Raw genomic sequence first — 22,488 nt, forward strand, 5'->3', positions numbered from 1 at the left:
GGCTAGAGGCTAGACATGGTGTAGACAATGTGAGGTTTGGTTGTCACTATTTGTTTCTACAGCATGGAGGGGAAGTGGGAACTATTAGTAAGGTGGCTAGAGAATTCTGCTGTAAAAAGGCTGCCTTGACAGTGGTGTTTAAAACGCATCAGAGGGATCTCTGGGTGGCGCAGCGGTTTGGCGCCTGCCTTTGGCCCAGGGCGCGATCCTGGAGACTCGGGATCGAATCCCCCGTCAGGCTCCCGGTGCATGGAGCCTGCTTGTCCCTCCGCCTATGTCTCTGCCTCTCTCTCTCTCTCGCTGTGTGCCTATCATAAATAAATAAAATAAAATTTAAAAAAAAAATAAATAAAACGCATCAGAACAGCAAAATGTGGGAAGCAAAATAGAATAAAATAACACACAAATAAAAATTAGTTGGAATATTCTTACCAGGGAGTTTAATCCCCATGTCCTATTCTTCGTCCACAATTATGTCATAGCTCTGGTGTCAGCCGGTGTCTGGATACTCAGAGCACCCTTTCCCTGGTTACATGTGGCCAGAACCCTCTTCTCTAAGAGCACTCTCCTCTAAGCATGTGAGTGCTCACACCTGCCACGTTGACACCTATGCAGACCGAGAGGTCACAAGACCTAGATACCTAGCCTCCTGTGCCCAGTGCCTCTGCCAGGCTCTGCTTTCAGGTCAGCTTGGCGCCCCCTTTGCTGACCCACCCTGCTACTGGCTGCTAATGCCATGTCAGTAGAGCACTGCTACCAGCCACTGAAACAGTCCTTGGTCTTGCTCTCAGTAGACCAGAAGTCTGCAGGTGCCATAGGTGTCTCTGCTAGTGTGTAAGGTATTGCATACCGAGGACAAGCATCATGCAGACATGCAGCTATGACCCAGCAGTAAGGGAGATATTTGTAAAGTTGCTCCTGAAGCACAGTTCCCATGAGGCAAGAGTGATCGTTCCTTTCTTCTATACTATGCTCACTCAGGCGAGCTCCAACATCGAAGCTGCCCTCAGGTGTAGCAATCCACTAAATTTATACAGCCATTGACATACACACTCACCTGTGTACTATACATATAGATATCTTACCTCTAGGATACACTAACAATTGCCAGAGGGATACACGAAGCTGAGTTACTAGATCAGCCCCTACTTCCACTGGTGCATTATGGTGAGTTCCTGTCCAGAGCCCCTGTTACTCTTTCCTGGGCATAAATACAACCTTGGTCTGGGGCCATCTGGATGCATCATCATCATAGTTGCACAACCTTGAATCTTGAGATCAGAATCCCAGCCCCATTTTCCACAGTACATCTTAACCCCCAGGTAAATTAATATGTGAAATACATGTGAAGATATCACACACACACACACACACACACACACACACACACCCTTATTATCAGCACTTGGAATCCAGGGCCAGCCAGGATGCAGACAGGAGGCAGGTGAAAATGGGGGAGCCAGAGAGGAGGACATGGCCATTTGCTGTCCTCACGATTTCTGAGCAAACTTCAGCTCTCTCTCAACCAGAATGCCTGTTGGAGAAATTAGCAGCAAGACCAACCTACAGAATGATACCGTGGGTGTCAGGACAGAGGGCAGCCCTGAGACACATTGTGGAGGGAACAGAACAGGTTTTGTGGAGTCATTGGCATGCCATGAGCAAAGGAGAAGGAAAAATCAAGGAAAATTCTATGAATTTTTGGCTGTTGGACTGGGAAGATGGTGGGTGCACTAATAGAATCAGAAGCATACTTTCAGGGTATAAGTAAAAGATTCCATTTAAAATCCCATATCTGGGTCCTATTCTGGTTTAATTGGTTTAGGGTAAGTCCTAAAGTCCTTTTAAAGTCCCCAAGGCGGGATCCCTGGGTGGCGCAGTGGTTTGGCGCCTGCCTTTGGCCCAGGGCGCGATCCTGGAGACCCGGGATCGAATCCCACATCGGGCTCCCGGTGCATGGAGCCTGCTTCTCCCTCTGCCTGTGTCTCTGCCTCTCTCTCTCTCTCTCTCTCTGTGACTATCATAAAAAAAAAAAAAAAAAAAAAAAGATTGCTTTGGCTATTCAGGGTCTTTGTAGTTCTATAAAAATTTTAAAAAAAATAAAAATAAAGTCCCCAAGGCAATTCTAATCTTCAGCCAAAGCTGGGAACCACTTGCCTAGAGGAACTTCTGTTTGGACATTCAGACCAGGCCCTCCCAAGAGAGGTGGGACAGTGGAGATCCAGAGAGGGAACCCTCCTGGTGGGATGAGATTACTGAAGAGATAGAGACCGGGGAAGCTGGGATAAACAGAGAGGGAGAGGGGGGAAGGGAGGGAGGAAGAGGGAAAGAGGAAGAGACAGAAGGGGGAGGAGGGGAGAGAGAAAGGGTGGGGAGAAGGGTGGAGCCAGGGAGACAAGGAGAGAGGGAGAGGTGGAAAGTGAATGAGGAGGTAATGCCCTCGCCCAAGGGGCTGAGGGAGCAAGGGGAGCAGCCAGGTAGCAAAGAATGATCAGATGGTAGCAAACCGAGAAGGTACAGGAGTCCTTTTTGTAGCTTAAGGCTGGCAGGTGTCTTCAACGTGCCATTGCTCACATGTGTGACTGGGAGCTATTTGCAGAGAAGAGTACAAAGCCTGGGAGGGCAGGTGAACAGAGGGGTGACATGGGAGTGCCTTGCAAAGGCAACAATAGGCTCCTCCGTCCCTACCTTAAGGAATCGCCAGGTCCCAGCTGTTGTCAGGGACATTTTCCTTGTAGGAAATCTGCTAACTTGTTGCATTTCTTGACAAAATGTGAATCCAGGTTGTCCCTGTCTTCTGGCCTCCGATGCAACTGTGACCATCTGACATGCTTCTGTAGGAAGTCAGCCTGAAAATATGGGACCACAGGGTCCTTTAATTCTATTTTTCTGCTGGGCAAGGGAAAGAGAGCGTGAGTGTTAGCCCTTTAAGAATTACATGCAGAAAGCCCATAAAACCCCTCGTTATCGACTCGTCCCTAACCCATAGACTTCCACTGCTATTGTACTGACGAGACAAGAAAATATGGATTTTATGATTACCGCTGGATGCTGCAAGATTTAGGATGAGAAAATTATAAAAGATTAATTTCTAGCTGCCAGTCTATACCTGCCCAGCCTGACTCACATAGATTCACATGGCAGATGGCTCTAGGACACATAATATTGCTCTCAGAACTGAGGAAAAGAAGTATTGGTCTCTTCAAAGTAATAATGAAGTGAGCAATAGATTAACTAGAATTTGGAAGACCATGGGTCCATCTGAGTTTCAGAGGCTGCAGTGTTCTTGGTGGATCAGGCAACTGAGAGCTTTCTGCAGCAGCCACAGGGAACAGCAGCTAAAGGGAACTATGGGTGCTAGTAGAACCGCCACAAAGAGCCGTTCATTTAAAGATCTAAAGAACTTGGGACGCCTGGGTGGCTCAGTGGCTGAGCATCCACCTTTGGCTCCCGGCGTGATCCCCAGGTCCTGGGATCGAGTCCCGCATCGGGCTCCCTGCATGGAGCCTGCTTCTCCTCCCTCTGCCTGTGTCTCTGCCTCTCTCTCTGTGTCTCTCATGAATAAATAAATAAATAAAATCTTTAAAAAAAGAAAAAGTACCTAAAGAACTTGCCATCTTCCCAGCACTTGGGAAACAGATGTGCATAATAGATATGATCCCCGTCCCATTCCAGGCTACTGAGGAAGACAGTCAAATAAGCAACAAAGGAAAGTTCATGGTAAAGGAAGTAAGTGGCACAAGAACCTACCCGAGTGAGTGTTACAGGATCTTTGGGAAATCTTTTCTAGAGAAATGGACTTTTAAGTTGAGACTTGAATTGTAAATATGGTTCAGTTAGGCACAGAGCAAGGAGAAGCGTGTCTCAGGGAGTGAAAAGGTCAGAGGTGTTCCAAGCAGAGACAACAACATGAGTGAAGACCCAGAGCTGGAGAGCTTGGTTCGTTTAAGAAACAGAAAAGGATCCAGTATGGATAAGCTGTAGACCTGAAGGCCAACAGGTGGGCAGGGAAGACGAGGTAGGCTGGGTAAAGGAGTTTGGGTATTCTCCTAAGGGGGTTGGTGCGGATTCCCTGGAGGCAGAGGAGTGCCATGAGCAGATTTCTCTTACTGGAGTACTGGCAGCCTGTGGTATGGAAAGTGGATTGAAGGGTGCAAGAAAGCCCAGCAAGTAGACAATTATAGAAACTCTTACAGATGAAGGGGTCTGGAATGGAGTACAGTGGACATTTAGATGTGGTCTCATGGGATCTTACATGGGGCTGCGAAGAGCTGATATTGACTAAGAAGACAGTGACCAATTCCATTTTGGCCTCCATCTTTCCTTCCTTCCTTCTTTCCTCCCTCCCTCCCTCCCTCCCTCCCTCCTTTCCCTCCTCCTCCTCCTCCTTCTCTCTCCCTCTGCCCTCCTCTCAACATAAATTTCAGCAAGCCATAAAGAAGTGATCCCACCTGAGTATAAGCATCTCCTCACCCAGGCCTCTCACTGACTGCCCTGCACCAAACAATTGCACTCTTGCCTGATAGCATATTTGTGTTTTCATTACTTTTCCGCTGATAGTTAACACACCTATAACTTTCTTTGCACTTTCTCTGTGAAGCTACAGACTTCGTTAACTTACCTCAGGAACTTTCCTTTGCGGAACCTTATGCTGAAGGAAACAAAAATGAAGTAAATAAAGAGAAACTTTCCAGGCCTCTAGGGGAATGTCCTTATTTGCAGACTATCTTATATAAATGTGCATGGAAACCAGGAAGCCCTAATTTCTAGTATACAAAGTAAACAAAGTGAACTAATTAAAACAATCTGTTTGGAGTGCATTCAGGTCTCCTTGTTGACCCCAAGTTCCTCGCCCCAGCTCCCTGGGGATTTACTTTCTGTCCCGTATACCTTTCCTGGCTTGTCATGAGAAGCAGCCATACAGGAAAGAAGTGCTGTGGATACCCTTCTCACGTGCATGCCCATGTGATGCACATGTCACAGGATCCCAATGCTGGTTTAGTAATGATAATGTGGGGGAGGAAAATGTCCACCCAAAATGTGTTTCTTTGGCATGAGAACTATTTTAGGCTGATTATTTTTAAGGAACAGAAGGCTCAGGAAAAAACTTTGACCTTCCTCCAACTGCCCGGAAGAATTTAGATAGAGGGTCTGCTCCAAGACGGAAGATATCACCATAGATAAGCACAGTGTAAAATGAACAAGGTGAGGCAAAGTCTGTTTAAAGTTATTTATTTATTTATTTATTTATTTATTTATTTATTTATTTAGAGTGTGGTGGGGGGACGAACAGAGGAAGAGAGAGAGAGAGAGAGAAAGAATCTCAAGCAGACTCCACACCTAGCATGGAGCCCAATGCACGGCTGGATCTCAGATCATGACCTGAGCCGAAATCAAGAGGCAGATGCTTTACCGACTGAGCCACCCAGGTGCCCCAAATATCTGTACACACTAAATAGTAAATCCCCATTCCCTCCTTCGCATAAGCCCTGACAGCCACCATGCTACTTTCTCTCTCTGAATTTGGTGACTCTAGGTACTTCAGATGGGTGGAATCACACAGTATCTGTTCTTTTGTGACGGGCTAATTTCATTTAAAAGAATATCCTCAAGGTTCATTCATGTTGTGGTGTGGGTCAGAATTTCCTTCTTTTTTAAAGTTTAATAATATTCCATTGCATATCTATACCACATTTTATATTCCTGTTCATCCTTAGATGGACACTTGGGTGCTTCCATGTATTAGCTATAGAGAATAATGCGCCTATCAACACTCTCTTAGAGTCCTTGCTTTCAATTCTTTTGAGTATATATAGAGAGAAGTAGAATTACTAGATAATATGGTAATTCTGTGAATTAAATTTAAAAAATTATTTTTTTTGAGTAACTGCCACACTGTTTTCTATAGCAGTTAAGCTGTTTTACATACCTACCAACAATGCATAAGGGTTCCAATTCCCCCACAACCTCTCCAACACATAATATTTTCTAGATAGTAGCCATACTAATGAGTTTGAAGTTATCTCTCATAGTTTTTTTTTTAATTTATTTATTCATGAGAGAGGCAGAGACATAGGCAGAGGAAGAAGCAGGCTCCATGCAGGAAGCCTGATGTGGGACTCAATCCCGGGTCTCCAGGATCACACCCTGGGCTGAAGGTGACATTAAACCGCTGAGCCACCTGGGCTGCCCTATCTCTCATAGTTTTGATTTGCATTTGCCTAATGGTTAGTGATGTTGTGCGTCTTCACATGTTAGCCATTAGTATATCTTCTTTGGAAATAGGTCTATTAAATATTTTGCCCATTTTTAATTGGGTTGTTTAGTTTTTTATTGCTGTCGTTGAGTTGGGGATGTTCTCTGTATATTATGGATATTAATCCTCTATCAGGCATATGACTGAAAACATTTTTTCCCATTCCATAGGTTTCCTTTTCAACTGATTGATTGTGCTTTCTGATGTACAGAGATGGCCACTTAAATTTCATACCATAGGTGCCCCCCTTACCTCACCCTAGTCCTGAGCTTCATATTAGTCCTTGTCTCTTCCACAAGCATTTGACAAATCTGAAGTATTTAAAACAACCAAGAGTACACTTGGGTTTCTGAAAGTTTAATTAAGCTCAGAATTTTATTCTTCCGTCTGAACTCTTTTGATAACTAGAGGTATCCAAATTTGAATGTTGTTTCTGAAGTATGACCTGGCATATCTTAATTGTTATAAGAGATAGGGAGCTTCAATGGAAGGTTGCTAGGAGCCCCCTGTGCCGTGCCTAAGAAGAGAGAAGCTTTAGAACTCTTATTAAATGATCACAATGGACCAGGCACAGTGGACCAGGCATTTTACATGTGTTAACAACTCCCTTAATCCTGATGACAGCTTTATAATATGTATGCTGTTTGCACCCCCACTTTTCATATGATGATAAGGGACAGAGAGGCTTAATAAATTGCTGAAGGTAAGACAGCTAATAGGTGGTAGAACTAGGATTTGGATCATAGAAGGCTGCTTCCAGATTCTGTCCTCTTAACCAATTTTAAACTGTAGTTGATATATCATCTTCCCCATATTTAATTTTAAAAGTTATTTCAGATTTTGGCATCTTCCAATGCAGTTGGTTTCCAGCATACTGCATTTGCAGGCTCTGCTTAGACATCGTGGCTCCTCTCCTAGCATTTCTTTTCCTTCTCTTGGCTTCCAGAACTGACTTCTATTCTATCCTCACATGAGCAGGATCTGAGCCTCCTGTAAATCCATCCTTTCCTCCTGAACACTCTATCCACAGCTCTATTCATGAACTGAAATCAGGGCTGACAGCCAAACCCCTCCTACCTCTAAAAGGCATATTGTAATAGAGCAATAATGCTCCATCTCTGTCTCTCCTACCCCACAGACTCAAGGGCTAATGAAAAGCTGCACCTGACTCTCAGGTACAGAAAAGCAAACCCCACTTGTCTGGCTAAGAGCCAGCAAATGATGCCCTCTTAGCAGGCTCAATGTCTCAGCAGGTCATACCTCTCAGGGAAAGGAAGAACTCATGTCCTCACATACTCTCTTTGGCTGATGATCTGTTTGATGTTCTCCCATAGTCTTTCACCAACATTGAATTTTAATAGATTAGGTAAAATCACAAAGCCCTGCTTATGAAATAGGAGGTCTCTTTGAATCAAGTCTATTTATCCAGAAAAGAATCACTTTTGTAGGTTTGTGGAGCACCTCAGCTGTTGACAAATGATCCCCATGGCTTCTTTTTATCTACTTTGGGCTCCAGAACCCCATTGATCTTGAGGATAAAATGGCTCCACCACCAACCCGCCCCCGCCATCCTAATTATTGTGACTTGTCATTTTCTGCAGGGTCCTATGGATCTACTCTGACACGGGTACGTGGGTGTATCCTGTGTTTGCCAAACTCAGCCCGGTGGGTCTAACAGCCTTCTTCTCTCTCAGCTACATCTTTAGTGCTGGCATCTATCTACTTGGAGAGAAACTCAACCACTGGAAATGGGGTCAGTTTATTTCTCTTTTACCTACAGACACATTCCTTCCTTACACTTTCTCCACTCCTCCTGGAAACAGGAGAAACCAATCCAAAAGCAGAAGGCAGTGATGCATGATGCCTTTGTCCAAAGGACTCAGTCAGACAGGTCCTACCAAAGCAGCAAAGTGAAGGCCTGGGGGAAGCTTGAATTTTCTCAACGGACCCCATCAAATTATGTCCCCACCTCCCCCAACCAATACCTCATTTAATTTCAAGGCTAAAAATAATCTTGTTTAGAGAGCTCAGGACCCAGAGAGCAAGATGTCATCATCCCCAGCATGAAAAAAATGAACTCAGGGTCTTCTTCCCTTAAGTGAGGGACTGAGGGATACAAGCTGCTAGTGTCAAAGTTTCCTTTTTCGAAGGATAGGGATCCAGATGAACTTCTTCATTCTTCCAACCTCAGCTGTGCCTTCCCAGATGGTCTCCCATCCTTCTCCCATTAGGTTGCTTCTAACCCGTAGTAAAACATTCACCAGATAAATTCACATCCTATACTTGAGATGAGAATTGTCATTTAAACAGGGTCTTGGGCAAAGTGAATATGTCAGCAAGCTAAGCTTTCTAATTATAAGTAGCTGGAATCATGTTGCTTCTTAACTCAGCTGATTTTAAAATGGAAGATTTTATTCTCTTCCTTGCTTCCCCCACAACCCCCACCCCCAGAATATTATTTTGTTGAAATAGTAGGTATTAAAAAGCCAGGTTGCAAAATAATCATGTTTTTTTTCCCTACCCAAAGGGAAGCGCAGGAAGTATACCCTGATTTTGTATATAAGGAAGCAAGAGTCACACACAGTCCCCCACATCACACGCCCACATGCCATTCTGTTCTATCAAAATAGAAATGGCACAAGTGGCATCTTCCGCCCAATCTATGAACTGGTGTGAAAACATAAGCCCATGTACGCAAAAACAAAAAAAACCAAAAAACCAAAAAACAAAACACGACATATTTCTGAGAGGAGAATGAGACCCTGGGGAAATAAGCATGCAATTTGGCTTTTTCACATGTTTTCTACCCTTGGAGAATGTAACGGGTTGGGGAAATCTCAAAGGCAATATCCTTGAAAGCAAACACTTAAAAAAAATGAAATACTAAAATTTACTCCCCAAATCAGGATTCCAAATCACAGGAAATTATCCAAAGGGGGGGAAAATGTGTTGACATTTTAGATGTGTTGACATCTAATTCTAACTAGTTTGGCTCCTTGAAGTTCTTGGTAAGGATTTTTGATGCCTTCCCCGAATCTATATTTAAAAAAAAAAAAAAAAAAGAAGAAGAAGAAGAAGAAGAAGGAAGAAACTAATCCATTTGAAATTTGCAGAGAGAAACGTGATTACTCAGAGCTCACAGAACAATAACTTTTTAAAACAATTGTATTGAATTCAATAATGATTAATTTCTAAGTTGTTACTCTACAGTGACTTTTAGACATCCATTGAATTAAAAACTTTTTCAACCAAATTTAGTATTATTTTTAACACAAAGATCTTTTAAGTAAGCTTCATTGGTTAAGAACTACATCCAATTTTTCACTACAATAGGTCCCAATGAGCAAATAAGTTAGCATCAGCATGTGGACTGTCATATATGCAAATACTTATGTTAATGTGAGTGGCAGAGATACATGTAGGTGGCCATGCGTCCTTCTCCTCTCTCTAGATTTTTAACTCCTTAAAGAACAGATTGGGCCAGAAGTCCTATATGGCATCAGAATAGGATCATAAACGGGTTAAGTTCTAAACGGACCATAACTATAAAAGGTCTAGTAAGAATTAAAAGAGAAATTAGATCACTTAACATTCCAGTTGCAGTGAACACTTTAAATTACCTAAAACTAAACAGAGCTATCTATGTGAGCACGTTTTCCCATGTCTTATTCTGCTTAAAACACTTTAAATCTTCCCCAGTTTACAGATGAACGTCCAAACTCTTGGAATGACACACAGGGTCTCTGTGAGCCAGTCCCTGCTGTGGCTTTTGCTCTCTTTTTTCTAAATGTGTGCCCCAGCAGCACCACCAGCTGCTTGTTTTCTTTACCCATTAATGTCGTCCCTGTCTTCCATGGCTTCAGTCTTTCACATCCCCCCCAGTCTTTGCCTGTCTCACACCCACTTAATCCTATCAACTCACCTCTTTCAGCAAGCCTCCTATGGTCTGCATGGACATAGGTTTTTACACAAGACACTGAGTTCTGTAAGGGTTAGGAGTGTGTCTTATTCATCATTCACTCTCGAGTATCCATTAGCTTATCCAATGGATCAATCAATGCAGACAGAGGGTATCTAAGAGCTCTCCTCTCTAAGCATTAAATGGGACTTTGTGCACAGGGCTTCTGGAGACAGTGGTCAAGGAGTGACTATAATGGTTGGAGATTAAAGTATCGGGCAGAGAGGTTAAGGAGCATAGATGGTGATGCTATGGTATATTGTTTGGAGAGCGGTTGAAAGAGATGTGTGTTAGGACAGGCAGTGCAAAATAGGGGGAGGAACACTGGAATAGAAATCAAGAAAACCGGGGTATGTCTCTCAGCTAGCCTCAAACCAGCCACGTAGGCTGTGTCAATTCACTTCGACTTCTCAGCGATGGGATGACCTCTAAGTCAGCGGACCACCCATGCCAGGATATGGTAAATGCCTGCCATGCCAGTGTACATGTAGTTTAGCATTGCCCAGGCTTGGACAATCAGTCACGTGGTTCTTCTGAGTTCTTCTCCAAACTTGTTCTGGATCTATGGAGAGATGTAAACAGCTACCTTCTCTGTCCAAATCCAGAACTAATCCTACTTTGTCACCTCTTTTCACACCTGAGCTTCCTTGGATGACAGCACAACTTTAAGGAGTGCTTTGGTGACCAGTAGGAGGCAGTAGTTGGGAGAAAAGCTCTGCGCCAAACTGCCTGGGTTCCTACCTTGGTCCTACTACTGGTAGACCGATGACACTGGGCAAGACACTAAATGTCTTTAGTGTTCCAGTTTTCCTTGTGCATCATGGAGACAATACTAGCGCCCTCTGCCTAACATCCTGGAGGACCATAAATGACTTGAGAAGTGTCAAGTGACTAGAACAGGGCCTGACACATAGGAGTCATTGCTGTTAATCTCATTCTCCCCCTCAAAAGTCAGACTTTCCTATGTGGGTATTCTAATCCTCTCCTTCGATTTTATGCATCGCTTACCAATTTCCCCAGCTGAAGGCGATGAAGAGCAACAATCACATAGCAGAGTAAAAATTGACAGAGAGGGAGGAGTTATTGAAAAATTAAGAGATCAGATTAATTGAGGCTAGAATTAATTGGAATCTCTGCTTCTGAAATCCTGAGACACAGTGTGGTCTGGTTAGAAATTGCCATCCAAGTACCAAGTGGTCAAGAAATATCAGTCAAGGCCCATCTAATTTGTAAGTATCTCTCTAGCAGTAGTCCTTGACCTTTACTCCACATTATAAAATCACTGAGGGAGTTTTAAAAATACTAATTCTCATGTCCATCCCAGACCAATTCAATCCTTATATGTGGAGATGGGGACTTGGCATTGATATTTTTAAAAGCTGTCCCGTTATTTTAATCTGCAGTGATTGTCAAGAGCCACAATCTCGGAGTAGCACTTCCCAAACTTGTATGTGCTTCCAAATCTTGTTAAAATGAGGCTCTTGTTAAAATATAGATTCTTATTCAGTAGATCTAAGGTATAGTGTGGGATTCCACCCTTCTAATGTGTACACGCAAAGATTCTGATGCTGCTAGTCTGTGGCAGTGATGGCCACACTCGCTGAATGTCTACCCACTTTCTACCTCCTCATGTGTCATGTCAGAGAGGAGTGAGAGAAAGGCAGTAATAAGCAATGATGTCAATAATCAAATGTGAACTCGGATACTGGGTGTCATACTTCAGGAATGCGTAGAAGCATGGATCTGGCCCCATGTATCAGTGAGACAAATGCTATCAGGCTCTCGGGAAGGTCCTGATGGTCTTCAAGAAGATGCTGTGACTCACAAAGCTCTTAAGAGTTTCCAGAGAGCCACCATGCATGACTTTTCACCATCTCACTCCCTTCCCTGTGCTAACTTTTATGTGTCATGGGACAGAGGGCTGAACAAGCACAGGGTCACTTACTGGGACCACATACCCACCAAGAAAGATTCAATTTCTACTCTTTGGGCAGAATTAGATGGAACATAGATTTCAAACAATAGTAGAATCGGGCAAGGGGAAGCAGTCTCTGGCAGATCATTGTAAGCTTGGCACACCATGTCTGAGCGCCTAGGGATGCCCCAGATACAGTCTTTCTATCCTGACTGGGGGGAAGAAGGGCTATCAAAGGGTTCCAGTATACTCTTCCTTGTTTGTCTGCCTCTTGAGCACTGAATTTTTCTTCTTTCTTTCCTTCTTTCCTCCTTTCCTCCCTCTCTCCCTCCCTCTTTTCCTTCTTTCTTTCTTTCTTTCTTTCTTTCTTTCTTTCTTTCTTTCTTTCTTTCTTCTTCTTCTTCTTCTTTCTTTCTTTCTTCTTTCTTTTTCTTTCTTTCTCTCTTCCTGGATAAGGCACAAGAATGCTGATATCAAGACTTTCTTCCTCAGGAAGAAAAACACACCCACAATATATATCAGGCACATAACGGAGCTAAGCACCTCCAGGCCACCATGGCATGGAGTCTTATATGTAGATGTGGCTGGAGAGGCAATCAGCTTATCTCTGACCCATGACCCCTCTTCTCACATTCCTGAGGGACATGTGCCAGGAGTCAGGCTATCCTTTGTCAGGGCCTGAGACCATAAATCCTTTCCCTCCTAAGGAGAGTTCATAAGCTGAAAATTCTAGTCTAACCGAGTGACTTTGTGTCTATGGCTTAGACAGAATGACAGTAAAACTTTCCTTTAATACTATTTTCTCTAGGCCACACTTTTTTAAAGGGAGATTTTTATTGTTGAAAGCTGCTTAGAGGTCATCTAGTCTACCTCTTTGGTTTTATCCATGAAGAAATTTAAATTTTTTTCTGTCTTGCATATTGTCCCTGATCATTTCACAACAAAAGACTCTTATAAGGAGATGACTCCATGTGTATTTCTAAAGCATGGTTCTATGGAAACAACATTCAGTCAATAACAGAAATATATCTCCATTTGCCTTTCTTGCCCTAATTTCATCTCCCTCAACTCAAACAGAGTCCATGTTGGATTATTTCTTCTCCTTCTTTCACTGCCTTTTTTCCCACAAGGATTTCTCTAGCCAGAACCTCAGCTCCATCTCCTTCCTGCTATGTCTGCACTGAAACTTTTACTCATTCATGTTCAAATCTCATTCTTCTAACACCTCATATCTCCCCAACCATCTGCCTTCTCACCCTTTTCCAAGCCAACCCACGGAAACTAGGCAAATGTTCTTCAAATTTTCAGTTCAAAGTCTAGCAGCAGTAGCTTTTGTGATTGTAGATACATAGGTGTAAATCTTTGTGAGTATAATGTTTCTACTTACTCTATTTTCTGACTATTGGAATAATAAGGAATATAATTACATATGGTATCCATAGTGATGTTGATTAAAAGAATGGGTTTTTTGCCATGACAGCAGAAAACGTTTGGATCTTGCACAAGACAAACATTAAATGTTTGGCCTAAAATATCTCTATTTCTTGGTACTATCTAACACAGGATAAAGAAAGGACTAAAATGAATCAGGGATGGACTTAGCTTCCTAACTGCCAACTAGGAGGCATTCCGCTAGAAAAATTGCCTTTCTGTGAAGAAAAGAGGAATAAGAAACAACACTATTTCCCAGTTCAAATATGAAATTCATGTTGTGAACTTTGTTTAGGCTAATATGACCTATTACTAAGTCCACAGCTCCTTAATCTCGAGCCATGTATTGTGGAATCATGGCCAGAGATAGATTCTGAGGACTCAGAGAAGCCCAGAGACTGCTCAACTCCAGGAAAATTCAGGACCCCACTAGCTAGAAACAAAAAGATAAATATGATTTCTGTGATGTTCACACCATGTAACTCACTACAGAAGAAATGACTGTTGGAAGTCCACCCAGAGACACATTTTGGGATGATGCCTTCTCTAATGGATTTGTGGGTCCATGGAAATGTCTTAGTGCTCTCTGTCTAGCTGCTTAGTGTTGGATGTGGGAGACTCTGATCTCAGGGATGAAGCCACCTGCTCTCCTCTCACAAAAGAACTTCCTGCCACCACTTCCACTCCTGGTCTCCTTCTCTCTATGCCTTCAGTTTCTGTTGTGTTTCTTCAATGGAGATGTACTCTCCAGTCCTTGGCACCTGGGATTGAAGGAGCGTGGTTGTGATTACAGTTACACTTGAGGGGCAGGGGATTGGTAAGCGGCATAGAGTTTTTAGGAGCCTTCAGAGGGATGGCAAGACTCAACAAAGTTGAGAAGTTGATGTTGCCCAAGCTCTTAAAACGAAGGAATTAATGTGTCATTTAACAGGAAAGGGATTTATTACAGGCAATGAGTGTATGCTTCAGAAAAAAGAAGGTTCTGGGCTTGTACTTAGAGCCTAAAGTACAGAAGACCTCACAGGAGAGGAAAGAATCCACATCAAAAATGAAAAATAAGTGGGAGCATAAATGAAAATGATGTGAATCCTGTAAAGCTAGATAAATTAGTAAAGCTTCCCTGGAGTGACTGAGGGTATCTGGATGGATGAGTAAAAGAAGAAGAAGAGAGAGGACTGTCCTTAAAAATATTGATAGGCATGAATACAGGATGGCCCCAAGGGCTGTGTGATTAAGAGTTGGCTGTCCTAGAAAATCAGTGTGATGAGGGAGTCTTCTAACCATCAGTCACTACAACCTCTGAGAAGGGATATTCTAGCAAAATAAAATTAGTAGAATATATTTAAAGGCATAACTGATGGAGGGGGCAGGATTTGAAGGATGAAGCATGAAAGTAGGAGCATTAGGTTGCTGTGGCATCAAGCCAGAACTAACAGGGCTCTGGAGTGGGCAAGGAGAGGCTGATTTGAGAAAATTTTTCTAAGTAGGATTGAAAACATTTACAACAGGTGGAAAGGATAATGCATTAATGAAGTGTTAGAAATTCCAGAGTTTATGCAAAGATTTATGATCAATAAATACAGAGGTGCCAACTTGTTGGCTGAACGGAAGTCATTCTAGAAATCTAGTGCTATAATTTCAGTAGAAGAAAGCCCTTCTAATGAGTTTATTAAAATCTAATCAATATGTCAGTACTTTTCCATTTGGGCTGATAATTTGATTTGGGGAGAGGTCATAAAATGAACCCTAATTAGGTGAATATCCACTCTTCTATTTCTTCTCTAATTTGATGTCTCTTCGTCTCCATTTGCACAATCTTAGAGTTTGTTGATGGGTAGTGTACAGCTTTTAAACACTTGGCCAAGAGCAACAGCAATCACAATAGACCTGTAGACGCCCATGAAGGCAAAGGCACCATCAGTCAACAAACTAGCTGTGAGTCAAGCACCAAGCAGGGACAACAGAGCTGCTTCTTGCTTTTTCTGTAGAGGTGCTTGCTAGGTTTTCAGAACTTTGTAAAGTACATCTTATTGCCCTGGGCTAAGTGTCCTCAACTTTCTACTGCCCCAATTCAGGGAGAATGTCTGCTTGCACAAAATTACCCATTATAGAAACCCTGGAGTCTGATGTCTCTCTCTCTCTTCATCATACAGGTGACGCGATGCAGCCAAGGAAAAAGAGGAAATGATCACAGGCCATTTTCCAAGAACAAAGGAGGAAAAAAACATGAGAGTTTTGTTTTTTTCTGGTTGAGGGAGGTGGTGGAGCAACATAGGAAGGTAGAAAGGACAGACAATGACATTTAAATGTAATAAGAGTGTTTATGAAGGTAGATTAATTTGGGGACTCTTCGTTTTTTGCAAAGTTTACTGGACATGCAAAACACAATAACTGCTGTCTCAGAATCTGTTAGCTTCGTCTGGCCTCTGTGGTCAAAATCCAGCCAAAGGCAAAGGAACCTTGCACAAACTCGGGGTTAGAGAATGTTTAAAGAGGGAAATAATTTAGGATCACTGAAACTATTCATTCACCTTACCAAAGAGGGTGTTGAGGACCTAGCTGAGAAGTAACCTGCATGAAGCCAAAGAGCTAACGTCAGAACCAAGACAATAGCATTTAGCCCCCAGATCTTCTAACTCCCATCCTCTGCAATTTTTAATGACCCCAACCTTCCTAAAAACAAGTATTTTTATCAACTAGTTATTTTCATGGATTGCTCATGTTTTGTTTTGTTTTCCTCAGTCTAGATAGAGATGTAGGGAGATGAGTGCTATACGGAAGTTAAATTGTCCACCTGATAGGAGAGCAAAGTAATTGGGGCAATGAGAAAGTAAGTTCTAAAAAATATGGGGAAATCTGTGCCTCTTGTGAACAAGGATTCAGGGCAGGTCCAAATATGGGACTTAGTGACATCACCATCAAAATCTCTTCTATTGGAATATTGATGAATTTGTCAAATAAAAGTACATCTTACTTGGGGAGTATGTGATGGGAAGTGACATGACCTTGAGGACCCCCGAAAATGCTTTGGCACAAAGCATTTTGCTGAGTTCGCTTGTACTTTAACAAAGCAGATGGCTAGGTGATTAACAAGCAGATTCACAAACCCAGCTTTGATCTTCCTCGTGAGTTTTTCTGGGTCTTTATTTACAGACACATTTTTGTAAAGAACATGGATGATAACAGGTCTAGTCGTGGATAAACATGGAGTCTAGTGGTATGTCACCAGGTCCATGTGAACTGGGTCCAGGCAGCAAAGTAAATTGTACTCAGGCTTCTCAAGCTAACGGCATGCAGAGGGAATTTAGTAAAAATGGGTAAAATTTGGCAAAAACTGTTCCTGGAACCACATTCAACTTTGATGGCTGTATGACCAGCCACAGTGCCATATCTATTCCAAGACCGGGAAACCTTAGAAATACCAAGAACAGTCTTGAGAAATCAGAGAAAATGGCAGACTGACACAATAGGGCAGGCAGTCCCCAAGAAGCCTGGAACAGGCACCCAGAAACCCACCATCTCACTAACCCTATATCTACTAATATATAAATATGAGCCGCAACTCTTTTCAGATTGAACTAGGTAGGAACAGCACCTCTTTTCCTATACCTGCTGCTGCTTGATTGCTCCAAGCACCTGGTCTCAGCAGAAGCCCAGAAGCAGTTGTCACAGTGGAAATTCCCCAAATGCGAGGCCCACAGGGGATCACCCAAAATTTCCACACCCCAAAGATAACTGAGGCTGCATACTCCTCAGAGTGATAGAAAGCTCTTGGCTGGGATGAAGGCTCAGAATTCTATTTGTGGCTTCATGGTCCCTGGAACCAATTTAGACCTTGATTTCTGTATGACTGACCATCGTGCAGGATCCATTCCACTGCAAGAAATACCTGAGAATCACTAGCACATAGGTGGCTCCCAGGCACGGCTGGAGCTTAAGAAAGGAGAAGCAGCAAAATATCTACAACAAACACTAAGCACACTAAATAAACATTAAGAGGTATGTAGGATTGGCTGCCTACAGAAGGCTAGGTCCTTAGTGGTTAGATGGCCATACCAATCGCACGGGGAGATAGTCAACAATAATACTTGTCTAGGGTCATGCTATTGGCAAACTGCACTCACTCCCATGATCTCACTCTATCCTCATGAGAATCTCATAAGTAGAAAATGTATCATGTCCTCATTTCCCAAGTGAGGAAACTGAGTTTCTGATACTGGTGTGCTGGTAAATGTCTAAAATAACCAACCCCCTAGAAAGAGTGAAAATTGTAAGGCCCTGATTTAGTGTTTGCCCAGTCCGTGGTGTGAACACTCCACCACCTTTTTTTTCCAAGATGCCAACAGGCCACTGAATACAGAGCTGGGAAGAGATATGCATAACCACTTGGTCCTTGCAAGGACCACAGGAGCTGGCTCTAGCATGTCACTGGCTTCAGAGAAGGGAAATGACTGGTCCAAGGTCACATACATAATCTATTCCTGAGCCCATCTTCCTATCTCTTGATTATAGAGCAGAGCAGTAATTGGTCATCTGAAAGTTTTTTTAAAAAGTAAAGACACGTGTACATCTCAAGGCTAGATAAAAGGCGGTGGTCAAGGGACCCCAGTGTGGTGGAAACTCTCATCCACATAGGCCGAGAGAAGAGCAACTCCAGTGCCTCTTGGACTGGGCCATATGTTCTAGAGTTGCTATCTCACATGCGACCCCAATTTTCAATTTGGGGTGAAGACTTATCCTGTCTGCCTCAACAATCCATTAGCCCCATCCTTTCCTCAAATGGGTCATACATTTCTCAAAGTATTTTCAGCTTCTCTGCACCTACTCGCTTGCAACACTTGTCATAACAGGAAGTTAGTTTCATATACTGTAATCCCCAAACACGTGGCGCCTGCACGTGGGGAGTGGGGCGGGGGGGGGGGGGCTGAGAGAGGAGTGGGGAGGCTGGGCTTCCCAGAAGGCCGCCTGGCTGGGCCCTGAACCCCTCCCAAGTCTGGGCCTCTCCCTCCCAGACCCAAGTGTCAGAAACCAGAATCCATACCCAGTCATTGTTTTCCTTTCTCATGCAGTTGGTGGCTCTTTTTCTTTCTTTTCTTTTCTTTCTTTCTTTCTTTCTTTTTTTTTTTTTTTTAATAGAGCATTTGAGTAGGCAGCAAAGCCAGTCAGAACTGTTTATTTATAGCTGTGGATTTTCAATGCTGTATAAATTAGAAATCATTGCTGAATGAGGCCCGCGCCCACTCACACACGCAGGGCTGCTATCCGCGGGTCCTTTCACACAGTTTGACTGTACACAGTCTAAAATGGGAGAAAATGACATGCTCCGAGTCAAATGACGAAGTCACAGCTAAACTGCAAAGCAGAAAACCAGCAATTATTTTTCCTCAGCACAATATGGGAAGTACGACAGGTACAATTATCCAATATTATTTAACAGCACCGGTTTGTGGTGTAGGGAGAAAATAAAGGTTTCCGTGTCTCAGAGCAGAGAAAAAAAGAGAGAGAGAGAGAGAAAGAACCTGCCTCCTGGCTCCTGTTTCTGTGGATTAAGCTGTGTTATGTAAATTGAAACAAGCTTGGATTCCAAAAAGGGAAGGGAGAAGCACCTGGCTCCCTCACCCTTCCTCCCAGGAAGGTTGCAGCCTATGTCATCAGGGACTTCTGAGAAAAAGCCCCTCACCTTGGGGGACCCTGATCATCATTCTCCGAGGCAGTGGTTCCAGATACTGGCTGTGGGTAAGGGCAGGTTTGCAGAGCTCCTGTCCCTTAGACTAGGGAAACCCTCTCTTGCACTGGCTCACCCTCCCTCAGCTTGAATGAGATGAGGTAAAAAAGCAGGGGGCCCCAGAGAATAATTTTCATCCCCTTAATCAAGGACCCACTGTTTTGGCCTCCAGCATGATTTGATTCCTATTTCCAAGCCTTTCCTTAAACTGGTGTCCCATCCTGGATAGACCTTTCTTTGTCTAGATGCTGTCATAAAAACAAGTTCTTTGTGGCTTCAGACTTTACTGGGTGCTACTTCCCAGTCTCCAGAAAGCTCCCTCTAGCTCTCCAAAGTACAAGACTCAATCCCTTCTCTACACCCCGGAGTGGGCCATGCCTGTGCCACCCAGCCTTGCATCTCTCCCCTTTATCCAGCCTCTTGGCCTCTATTCCCATAGCAGTTGGGATGCTGGAAAGAACATGGGCTTCAAAGCCACAGGAGATTTGAATTCAAATCCTGCCTCCACCCCCTCACTATGCATATAGAAACCAGGGGAAGGGATCCCTGGGTGGCGCAGCGGTGTGGTGCCTGCCTTTGGCCCAGGGCGCTATCCTGGAGACCCGGGATCAAATCCCACGTCGGGCTCCCAGTGCATGGAGCCTGCTTCTCCCTCTGCCTGTCTCTGCCTCTCTCTCTCTCTGTATCACTATCATAAATTAAAAAAAAAAAAAAAAAAAGAAACCAGGGGAAAAAGAGTTTCCTTTTCTGAGGCCTGGTTTTTTAAAGTCCCATGCTAATACCTACCATGAGTAAATAAGATTATTTAAAGTGGTTGTGGCATCTAAGATTCTCCATCCCACCCTGCTTGGCTGCAAGCTCATTGAGACCAGGGGCCATGTCGAGTTGTCTGTATCCCCAACAAGGCCAAGCTCTGCACCATGAGAGAGTACTGGAAATATGTACAGAGAATTGACTCAAGGGTTACTTACAGCTTCTTAATTCTATAGGCTTCATCACTAATGATCTTCCCCCTCTCCTGGAAGCTGAGCGTGTCAACATGAGAGCTACCATTTCTCTGAAGACACTCTCTCCCTGTTAAATCCCAGAACCCTATTAACAGTGGTGATCAGGTTATACTTTGATGGGACCTAGTAGTAGAAAGCACATTGACAGAATGGAACATAGTACAAATTTTGATAAAGAGGAAAAACCGATGAGGAATGGCCTAGAGAATAAAGACTGCATGCAGGGGGAGCTCCAGATTGGACAACTAGATAGCCCTGATTACCCCCAAGGAGTGCCTGCAGTGTACTAATCCAAATCAGGGAGATTTATCCTTAGAAGTGGGTGTAGGAGGAGCACTGAAGACAAATCCTGTTTACATCAGAATTTATTTTAGGTGCCTGGTCGGCCCTTTCTTATAGATAATAGCTCTTATCATTAAGACTTGGTCTAGTCTGACTCTTCATCTTAACTGAGACTTCTTCAGTCACTCCATGGCATGACTCTTTGGGACCATGGAAAGGGCCTCTGCTCTTACTGTCACTCCAAATATTTTACTAATGTACAAAGGATAAAGGATTCCACTGGACATGGAGAGACCCATTTCCTACACAAATGAAAGAGGTGACCTGTTGACATACACTCATGCATATTCAATGATCGGTGAAGGATATTTGATGACTCGAAAGAAAGTGTGAATATGGGGAAAGGTATGCATAGCAGAGTGAAACAGAATATTGGAAGAAAATAAATAGGTTCAGAAAGGGTCAGCTGCAGACTCCAAGGACAAACCTTGCTTGATTCACAATGTTTTACTCTGTGGGCTGCCAAGAGAGTGTCCTGGCTCTCCATCCCACTCTGAGGGCGTATGGTCAGGGTATCCCCAAAGAGAGCTAGACAGTGATCTTGGCCACTAGTGGGTCAACAAAATTCTGCATGCCTTTGGAGTAGTGGAAAGAGGAGGCACAGCTGTGACATGCCACTCTCGAAGTTTCCAGTCTTGATTGTCTGGCTGGCACTACAGGAATTTCAATTGGCTCTAGAGCTGGGGAGAAAAGTTAGTGTTGGATTGCCACCATTCTTAAAAAGAGAGGAGGCCGGGCAAAGGAAAAAAAATGGTTTCCATTGGCTCTTGAAGAGCTTCAGCTAGATTGAGCTTCCCCAAGATTCCTCCTTTGTTTTTTAAGATTTTATTTATTTACTTGACAGAGAGAGGGAGAGAGAGAGAGCACAAGCAAGGGGAACTGGATGAGGAAGGGGAGAAGCGGAATTCCCACTGAGCTGAGCAAGAAACCCAACTTGGGGCTTGATCCCAACTTGGGGCTCAATCCCAGGACCCTAAGATCATGACAGAAGGCAGACACTCAACTGACTGAGCCACCCGAGTGTCCCCCCCGAGATTCCTTCTTACCCACACATCTTCTCAACCAGTCCCAGACCTCCTGAAATGCTGAGGGAAAATGGACACTTACTAAAGGCACACTGAGCTGCTTTGAGGGCTAGCAGCATGCCTTATTCACCACTGCATCCCCTACACAGAACACAGTGCGTGATATACAACAGGCTTTAAATGCATATTCAACACTCAGATTTAGGTAACATGTTCAGTGTCTCCTGGTGACATGGGAATTTAAACCTAGATCTATCCAACACACATGCTCCAGTAGTTTCCACTCCACCAAAGGTTTTCCTGACTGATACCGTAGAAATATGTTTTACATCATGACTCCATAGAACACACACACACACACACACACACACACACACACTTTTAATGTGTGATAGACCACTATTTTCTAATTATTTTCTATTCTATTACTTGAAATATATTTTGACCATTACATTGATTTCTAAATCCAACAATAAGGTTACAACCTATAAGCTGAACAACATAGCACTCCATCATACTGTAGGATTCATTCATTCATTCATTCATTCATTGATCAAGTGCCTGCTATTTGCATGGTCTGGGCCACATGCATGCGTGGCCTGAGGACAGAGACCATGGTGGTCACCACTTGGATCCTTCGGATTGGCACTAGGAGTTTACAGCCTTTCCTCCTGCAGCATCTGTGGGAATGTAGAAGCAAGCCTTGCTTCTCCTGCTCAATGTGTTAGCAGCTGCTCTGCTAGACTCAGCCCCTCTGAGATGCAGACAGGAAGAAGAGAAAAAACATTTCCACTACAAGAGCTTACAAAACCTTCCGCTGAAGGCTTAA

At 43.5% G+C, this 22,488-nt stretch overlaps 1 protein-coding gene across 1 annotated transcript in view; it reads left to right on the plus strand.

Moving 5' to 3' along the window:
* Positions 1-19,958, plus strand: part of ADTRP (androgen dependent TFPI regulating protein) — a 65,014-nt gene extending 45,056 nt beyond the window's left edge. Inside the window, exons 5-6 of the mRNA XM_025999244.2 lie at positions 7,858-8,009; positions 15,714-19,958. Of these exons, the coding sequence (XP_025855029.1) occupies positions 7,858-8,009; positions 15,714-15,748 (187 nt within the window). The 3' untranslated portion in view covers positions 15,749-19,958. The remainder of the gene's footprint in view (positions 1-7,857; positions 8,010-15,713) is intronic.
* The last annotated feature ends 2,530 nt before the right edge of the window (positions 19,959-22,488 follow it).

Source organism: Vulpes vulpes, chromosome 12 (genome assembly GCF_048418805.1).
Source record: "Vulpes vulpes isolate BD-2025 chromosome 12, VulVul3, whole genome shotgun sequence".
In the NCBI taxonomy this organism is placed as follows: Eukaryota; Metazoa; Chordata; class Mammalia; order Carnivora; family Canidae; genus Vulpes; species Vulpes vulpes.